Source organism: Poromitra crassiceps (assembly GCF_964638095.1).
Source record: "Poromitra crassiceps genome assembly, contig: HAP1_SCAFFOLD_220, whole genome shotgun sequence".
In the NCBI taxonomy this organism is placed as follows: Eukaryota; Metazoa; Chordata; class Actinopteri; order Beryciformes; family Melamphaidae; genus Poromitra; species Poromitra crassiceps.
In genome coordinates this window covers 300,592-310,000 of record NW_028152171.1, presented here as the reverse complement: position 1 = coordinate 310,000, position 9,409 = coordinate 300,592, and the positions used below count along the sequence as shown (strand labels likewise).

Genomic DNA, 9,409 nt, shown 5'->3' with positions numbered 1-9,409 from the left:
TGTCCTGACTCCGATCTTCCCCTGGTCGGAGCAACAAGCTTCAACAGTGAGGTGCTGTCATCATCTCAGCGTGTCAACAATATCAGTCTGAATTCATTGATAGTCCGCTGCCCAAATAGGTAGCCTATCTTACAATTCCGCAAAGACGTATATTAAGTTCTTCATGGTAATTCCCCCCCTGTAAATAAATGCAGTCATGTTAATTGCCATCCAAAGCTATGCTAGGAAACTGGGTAGCGGATGTTCTATCTATCTTTTCTTGGATGTAGCACTCACTTGTTGCTCTGTAGGACAAGTTTTGGATTTTGCTTGGCTTTGTCAGTTCTTGCATGTCAAGATTTCCCACCAGTAGCATACCTTACATCTGATTTATATTTGTGCAAATATGGCAAATGTACAGTGTCTTAACTGGGGAGTTTTAATGATAAAAAATAAAATAAAAAGACAGTCCTGTTGAAAGGCATTACTATGAAGTAGAAAGCATTGCAGTAAGTAGAGTGCAAACATCCACCAACACTGAACAGTTCAGCAAAGCTGATAATCATCTTATGGCAGAAATCTCACATCTGAATCATCCCCAAAATCAAATCAACTGATCACTGGGCCAAGCCGTTGTCTCTCCACCAAGTATGTTTGTAACAGTCCAACAGGAGAACGTTAGCTCCCTCCAACTTAGCTGGCAGAGGTCAGAGGTCATGGATACAGTGACTGTATGCTGTCTGAATAGTATGAGAAATCAAAACTAGGACTCACCCTCCACCATTCCTCATTGGAGTCGTCTATCACTGTGATGCGGTCCCCGGCACTTAGAAACAAGTAAGACATGGATGGGTATGTCAAGGGGAGCAGAAATAAGAGAGAGAGAGAGAGAGAGAGGAAGAGGGAGAGAGGTGTTGAGAATGTGTTGAGCTTACTGTAGGTCCAGGTCATCTTTCTCTATAGCCTTGAAGCGGTAGAGTGCCAGGTAGTAGTGAGACTGGCTGAACACACCGATCTTCCCTGGCTGGGGCTTCTTACTCTAAAGAAACACACAGAGACACCTATCATCATCATAATAACAACATCAGTGTTGTAATAACTAATACTACTTTGTTACAGTGCTTAAAGGAACACTCTGCCCATTTTCAACCAGCTTTGTATCATTAGAACATCAGTAGTATATCAGAAAACTGTAAACGGTTTTGAAGTCTGTCATTTAATTTGACAGTTATTGAGTGTTAAAGTGTGGACCAGTGACATCACTGGTCCACACTAACTCAAATTAATAACTCATTAACTCAAATCAACTCTCAAACTGTAAACGGTTTTGAAGTCATTCATCTAGTTTGACAGTTATTGAGAGTTGATTTGAGTTAATGAGTTATTAATTTGAGTTAGTGTGGACCAGTGATGTCACTGGTCCACATTTTAACACTCAATAACTGTCAAATTAAATGACAGACTTCAAAACCGTTTACAGTTTACAGATGTTCTAATGATACAAAGCTGGTTGAAAATGGGCGGAGTGTTCCTTTAAGTCTTTTTTGGGAGTATCTGTACTTTACTTGAGTATTTATATTTCTGTCAACTTTCACTTTTACTCTACTACATTACTACTACAGTACATTTACGAAATAAAATGTACTCTTTCACTCCACTATATTTCCCCAAATCTGAGTTATTACTCCTTATGACAAAATAAAAATCAGAAAAAAACTTGGTAGCCTGCAAGCAAGCAGGTTTGGCGAATCAGTGCTCCTACAGTAGCTTGGAAGTTACATTAATCAAAATCCACACTCCATTCCAGACGATGATGGCAATGCATCATAATGTTGTTTGCCAACCGCTATAAAAGTCACAAAGAAGATTTCAGGCATGTCTTTTGTTTGTTTGTTTGTTCCACGGTGCTACTGTAGCATAGCTGCAGCGTGGACGACACACAGCGATGTCAGGTGAGTCAGTCTGGGGGAACGGAAAGGACGCTTAGTGGCGATGTGTTTCATCACATGGCCTCTAGAAGTTGGCATTGACTAACGGCTCGTGCACATCTACAATGGCAAAATCGCTTTTCCGCCTCGTCGCAGCATTTTGTGGGCGTGGAAACCAGCTTCCAGCTTGGAGCTGTAGCCTGTAGAAACGTTTTCAGGTCGAGGTACACAGAAGGGTGGGGGGACGAAATGTGTAGGAAGAGCTGTCATTGGGTAGCTTTAACGAAAGGTCCCGCCCTAGTCCCGCCCTGCGAGCGTGAAGCCGCTCGAAGACAAGCCGCCTCTAGTCTGCGACAGCGAAACGCTGGGCGGTTCCAGCGGCAGGGGGCGCGAGGTTGAAATGGACCAATCAGACGCGGAAATGGAGCAAGACAGCCTATCAAGATGCAGCGTCAAAGAGGCTTTCACAGGAGGCATGCCGCCGAGCGTTTCATGGTGTGCACGAGCCGTAAGAGTCTTGACTGAGACTCCGTCCGTGGCTGTACCATGGTTGGAACATGCACCATGGGCTTGTACAGGATCTGTGCTTGTTTATTAATAGCAGTTACTTGTACTTTACTTATACTTTACTTAAGTACATTTCAATATCAGAAAATGTATTTTGAGACTCAAGTACAGTAAATATCAGATACAATACTTTAAGACTTTTACTCAAGTAGTATTCTAATAGGTGACTTTTAACTTTCTACCAAAGCCATTTTCTGGTAAGATATCTAAGGTTCTACTCAAGTGTGGCTTTCAGGTACTTACGTCCACCACTGATCATCATCATCATTCATAACTGTCTTCAATCATAGCTATTGCTATCTCCACTGTTGTTAGCCCATCACAATCATTACTATGGCCATCATCATTGTCACTGGCATCATTTTCATAATTCTCACAGTCATTAAAATAAATATGCTCATTACTCTCATCATATTTAAAATAATAATGATCATCGTCGTCGTTGTCGTCGTCGTCGTCGTCATCATCCTCCTCCTCATTAATTGTCATCTTCATCTACACATTCTCTGACCTTGTCATCAGCCGGAGCTTTGTCTCCCTTCTTGTCTCCCTCTGTGTTTGCTTAGTACAGAACACAACAAAAAGTACGACAAGCAAACAAAGAAAAAATATATATTAATTTGCCCTGTGGATAAAACTGAAAGCCAACATATTTCTAGTCACTAGAATGCTGACTATTTAGCATGGATTTTCTGCTGTGGAAAATACAGATATGGAGACAAAAACTCAGAAACAAAGTGATTCAAATCTCAGCTCACCTCCTTCACCTCCTCCCTCCTCCTGTTTGGGCTGGGACTCATCTTCTTCCATCATCATCATCATCTGGACCATTCAGGAATTTGCAGTCAATGAACCATCCATTATCCACATGTAATCATATACTAATATAATATAATATTAATAACTGTAATACACTTTATATAGAACTTAGTTACAGACACAAGACACTGCGTCAGGTCTTGTAGGGAGAACAATGCAAATGCAGCATCAGGTCTTAAAGGGTTAAGCGGCTCTGAATTGGGGCATCATTTAAAATTATTATTATATTATTAATATCGGTGCTCTGAAAGCTTTCAAACTCACGTTCTTCTTGTCTTCTGATCCTTTCTTGCGCTCCTTGTTGGCCATGATCACACCGATGCGCAGCGTCTCAAACACAGGGTCAGTGCGGTTTGACTGTGCTGCCAAGAAAACGTCATCAATAAACAACCAGAGATCATCACACAGAGTCAAAAGCAGTTGAGTGAAATGTATCCCATCGCTACATTTGAGCTTTGCTAACCGAAAGTGTTTTTTTGTTGAGTTTTCCTTAACCCATTGGTACCTGATGCAGCATTTGTGTGTATATCCCTCATTTGTGTGCGTATCCCTTTAAGACCGCGAACCGCGTTAACGCGGTTCGCGGTCTTAAAGGGATACACACACAAATGCTGCATCAGGTATCAATGGGTTAATATACTGTACATGTACAAGTGGAAAAACTCAAAAGGAAAATGTAGCTTTCTATTATTCCTATAATCTTGGAAGGCTCGTTTTAGATTTGGTTAAATGAATAGCTCAAGAATAGAACAAGGCAGCCAGCCAAGTCATCTGTAATGGCAATTATGGCATCAAGGAGAACTTCCAATACCTACTCCATTACCAATCAAGAGTAACTGTCCTGAGATGGATTTTTAGGGAATATTCTCTGGTTCAGAGCTGTTAGCCCAACCCAACTATGAATTATAGCTCATCCCAAGTCATCCTTTCAATACACCGGTGGTTCCCAACCTTTTTTGTGTTATGTACCACATGAGTGGTTTACCATGCCAATAGTACCCCTCACTCATGCTTGTCGATAATTCTCCTAAATTTGTTAAATTAAACTTTTAGATGACCTCTCTAACACATCTCATTATTAAAATTATTTTAATGACTCATCTTTAATACAATTCTGTACAATTGGAAAAAGTAATCAGTTTTTATCATTTTGGAAATACATTGTAATCCCCAATCTTTCCAAGTACCCCCTGCAAGCTGCTGAAGTACCCCTAGGGGTACATGTACCCCTGGTTGGGAATCACTGCAATACACTGTCAGTGGAGCAGCGATACAAGCTAACAGTCTTCTGTAAATCCTCCTTTGATTGACTTGAGAGAAAATGTGGACCATACTGTTCATATGAACAGTCAAACAAATAAAATTGAATTGAGTGAGCCCCAGAAAACGTAGTCTAGAGAATTCCATCATAGTAATGAATTAATAATTTGCTTTCAGGGTGAATTTTCTCTTTACGCAGCATGTGTGGAAGTTGGACTCACAAAAGGGCAGCAGCTGTGAGACTGTGGCATTCTGCTGACTGCTGTAGAGAGGAGAGCTGTAGGCCCTTCTGAAGCCTGGAGGCTGTAGGAGAGAAGGAAACAAGAGAGGAGAGGAGAGGAGAGAAGAGAAGGAAACAAGAGAGGAGAGGAGAGTTCAGACAAAAGGTATGCTCGGCAGTAAACAGTAGTATTGAATTAAAGCTCAAGCACTGTGGACTATGGAAGGAAGCTTACAATTTTCCCAAAACATCTCTGGAACTCCACATAGGACTGACACTGGTGGTGGATGTTGGTTTTGCAGTTCTTACATCGCAACGCAAACTTATTGTTGACTGAAGAGAGAATGAGCAAAATGTGAGACAAATGACAGCACTCTTCTCTTTTATGGTGCAGGACAGAGAACAGGAGACAAGAAGAAGGACCTACGGACGATCATGCGCGCGCAGACGTCACAAAACTTTGGTTTCTTGCAGTAGTGGTCCTTGAACTTGTGAGGTTTGTCGTTGACTGGTTTTATTGGTTCCGGAGGCGCTTCGTCTTTCTCCTCCTCTTCGACCTCCTCATCATAGATGAAATATACCTGGATATGGATGCAGGGATTAGGAATGCATGTTCAAAATCAATACCGAGGATAACCATGAGTTGTGTCTCCTGTCGGAAGACAAAACACAAGCAGGCCTACCTAAGTTGAGTAAGCGGTTTGACTTCAAATACTGGTCTTAGATCAGATATTCTGATTGTTAAAATCTAAACATTTTAATTGGGTGTGGTAGTAGTAGACAGGTGCCAACAAAACTGTAAGATATTATGAAGCCCTGGTACTATATAGTAGGAGTCAAGCAAGCCGAAGCCTAAACCAACTAACTAAACAAACCTCAAAGACTCAGTCTCAGGACTGATAGCAACTCCACTGGATGGTTCTCTTTTGCTTGTTCTTCATTCAACCACAACAGTATCCCCGTGTCTCTGCACTGTCCCTCCCACTTCATGCCATTTTATTTTCTATTAGAAAATCTTCTATTAATACTGAATCACCCTGGGGTGTGTGAGTCATGCGGAGTCTGCCTGTCTGCTCTGTTTCCAGGGCTGCGCTGAACACAGATCCACGCATCATGTGTTCAACAAACTGATGAAGGGCGGCACAAACATGCCATTATTGAAATTAGCTTATTTTGGGAACATTTCCATTTCAGCTAAAAATGCGTAGACACTGTACACACATTTTGAGAAAGGGGTTATAGATGCTACAGCTAGATTTCTGGACACACACACACACACACACACACACACACACACACACACACACACACACACACACACACACACACACACACACACACACCACAGGTGGGGTTGATTGAAAGGGCTTAGAGCTTAAAATAGCCTTCAACGGGGACCGACAGAATTCCCTGCTGCACGTAATAAAGAGTCTGAACATTGCTCCTCCTAAATATACTACAGTACAGTACATAGCCATAGCGTTCACACACACACACGCACGCACGCACACACACACACACACACACACACACACACACACACACACACACACACACACACACACACACACACACACACACACACACACACACACACACACACACACACAGGCCTCCATCAGTGGCAGGATTAGAAGGGGGCGGGGCCCGGTGATACCCTACAATAGCTGACTAACACCACGGGGACAGTTGACACATTACAGGACCATCAATCTGCAGCTCCGTTCAGCTCTCCGTATTAAGCCGCTATGGGGGCCAATATGGCCGTCCTCCAGCAAGCCTCCACAAATCAAGAAACGTCAATAACATAATATACATAATATAATATTGAAGTGTGCCTTTATTACTTTTTCAAACTAGTAATAATGTATTACAATTCTGAAGTGTGCCTTTATTACTACTCTCAAACTAGTAATGATGTTGTAATTATCCACTACTGCCTGATGTGAACCAAAGTGCCCTTCTGGGACATGTATTAAACTGATTGATTGATTGATTGATTACAGGCAATGCCACGTCTATCACATCTTTCAAAAGACTGCAAATGTCGAGCGAGGCTCAAAAGACGGATTTGTTAAATGATTGGATTTATATTAGCAGGGTGTGAGACAGTGTGTCTACTTCATTGATTCTTCATCAATACAACCACTTATCCACCCCCCCCCCCAAAAAAAGCCTTAAAGTAGGCTCTGCCTTTGATCACAAATAGAGATGATCATTACTATTGCCATTGACAGAGCTACCTGGCTTTGTGACGTCAGTTGTCTGGCTATATCTGGCTAATAAATACCGCCTGGATGTAAGCGGTGGATACTGTGTACATAATATCTCTCACCGTGTTGTCCTCTTCTTTCACCACATTATCAGGCAGAGGTGGGTTGTCGTGAATATCCAGCGAGTCCTTGTCATCCAATCTGTCATCGAAAGGTCAAATGTTGACAAATTATGACCGATATTTCCTCATGCTCAGCTAGGCCTCTCAGCACTTGCATTGCCCATTATACTCATACTGTAAGTGGACCATGTGGACTCCTTTCTTTCTGCCCTCCTAAGCATTAATATGCAATGTAAACTTTAGTGCATATCTTTTTCATACAAGGCCCTTCAATTATTTCCAGCAGTGCTTTGTTTGTTCCAAAAGGTTATTTTGGGGTCTTGGGAGATTCTTCAAACCCCTAATCTCATGGAAATCCCCCTCCCACACAGGCAGCATTACCCCCCTAGCCCCTAGGCCAGTGTAGAAATCAGGGAAAACTCAACTCGTATACATTTATGGGGACAATCCAGGCAAGTTGAGTGAATTCCTGCTCCCATCTTCAGTAAAAAAGAAAAGAAAAAAAAGACCGGACTCACGAGTCATAATTAGCCATGGTGTTTGCAGGGTCAGTCAGGGTTCAAATAGCTACCAACTACCTCCAGGTAGTTGGCACTTTGGGCCAGTAGAGGGCACTGTAAACAAAAAGAACACCCGGCATCACAGCTATCTCTGCTACATACCATACTGGGACTCCCCACAAACGTGTGCAACTAAATCCATATAAGTGTCTAATGGTAAAGGCAAACTTCTTGGCATCCAGTCACAATCAACAATCAACAAATTCCATTTCATACATCAGATTTGTCTACAAATGGACAGGTAAGCATGCGTGCACACTTATTCACCCTAATAGCATTACATTATCAGTGTGCTGTGACAATAAGATGCGATTAATTTCAAGATGCGTGAGGCCTATTCTGGGGCAGAAACCTGACCCCAGCCAAGTTAAAACAGGAACAGTCACAACCTGGCAAAAGATATGGCTGAAGCATCTACAGAGGGTATCCCCCTTCTCATCTCATGTTGCTCCACACGCAAAAATACATCTCCCAGTACATGCACAAGAAAACGTTCAACAATCTACCGCTAAACGAGTACTTGGGAGGTATTAGTAAGCAGTTAAGAATGATCAGAGCAAGCTGGTCAGATTATTTTTTAGATGAGTACCCATGCATGCCTATCGCTCTAATATCAACCAACCGTGGAAGTTGAATGCAGGTCTTCACTGAGTGAGGGGTTCCTCACACAACTGTTGCCGTCAGGAGGGGTCCTACAGACTCTTTGTTTGGTCCTTCACATGGTCAACTTTCCAAATGAGGCGTCAACAGGTGGGACATTGGGATGAGTAATGCCAGCAGTCCAGCCCCAGCCTCTGCACTGTGTCCATGTGACTGCTTGTGTGCGTTCCATATGACTGCTTGGGACAGCTGAGCGCTTTAAAAGCTGACAAGCTCCCCCGACCCAGCGGAGTGGTAAAAATGACAGGGCCCTGTTTCAGGTTCCGCACTCGGGTAATGAGAGTTATATGTTACTGCATCATAGCATGAGTGACTGCCTATTGGTCGTTCTGGTGTTAACACACTTGCAGACTACTTGTGGTCGACTTTACTTTTTGACAATTGCCCTGTTTTAGGATTTGACAAAAACGAACCACCAGAGGACACCAAATAAACTTGCACTAATGAGATGCAGTGAAGTGAGTGAAAAGCACCCTAAACACAAGTAAACAAGAGAATCCCTTTCAATAAAACAAACAACAAAAATTGTTTGGTGAGAGTTCAAACAAACTCATCTACATCAGATGTTCCGTTAAGATTACCATTGAAATGTGGTATTCAAACTTGACTCACACACTTTGTTTGCCCGGGGCCTGCTGTCAGTAAATCTGATGCAATACTTCCATCCAGTAACTTAAAGCGCTTACTGTCAAATCATACAACCAAGGACATGTGATGTCACCAAATGATACAGAGTCTTATCTCAGATGGTAAACTGACGTGACAAATTAAATCAACACTTGGAAATGTTTCAACGTTGTGCCATAAACATCCAATGGGTTTAAAAAGAGCACTGTGTGTGAAATTGGATTTGACTGTCGTCATGTTTGTTCTGCCTCTAGTGTGACGATCTACCAATGTTTTTTGGAAATGGGCAATTAACTCAATAACACCTCCTATGTACAGTATGTGTGTAGCTATTTTATATAACCAAACGTCCACAATCTGCTTCAATGAATCCAACAACAAACCACATGACACCGAGGATGTTTTGATAGATTTTTTTCTTGACTTTTATATTTTTAAAAACAAACAAAAAAAT

General features: G+C 42.1%; 1 protein-coding gene across 1 annotated transcript in view; it reads right to left on the bottom strand.

Annotated features, from left to right (window-relative positions):
- The window catches only part of LOC310770748 (SH3 and cysteine-rich domain-containing protein 3-like), a gene marked incomplete at its 5' end in the record, with an annotated part of 10,216 nt that extends 2,573 nt beyond the window's left edge, over positions 1–7,643 (bottom strand). Inside the window, 11 exons of the mRNA XM_083663464.1 lie at positions 1–21; positions 754–805; positions 915–1,018; positions 2,986–3,026; positions 3,233–3,296; positions 3,558–3,655; positions 4,775–4,856; positions 5,009–5,106; positions 5,201–5,354; positions 7,109–7,187; positions 7,627–7,643. The exon at positions 1–21 is cut by the window's left edge and continues 117 nt beyond it. Coding sequence (XP_083519590.1) covers positions 1–21; positions 754–805; positions 915–1,018; positions 2,986–3,026; positions 3,233–3,296; positions 3,558–3,655; positions 4,775–4,856; positions 5,009–5,106; positions 5,201–5,354; positions 7,109–7,187; positions 7,627–7,643 — 810 coding nt within the window. The remainder of the gene's footprint in view (positions 22–753; positions 806–914; positions 1,019–2,985; positions 3,027–3,232; positions 3,297–3,557; positions 3,656–4,774; positions 4,857–5,008; positions 5,107–5,200; positions 5,355–7,108; positions 7,188–7,626) is intronic.
- Positions 7,644–9,409: the final 1,766 nt, after the last annotated feature.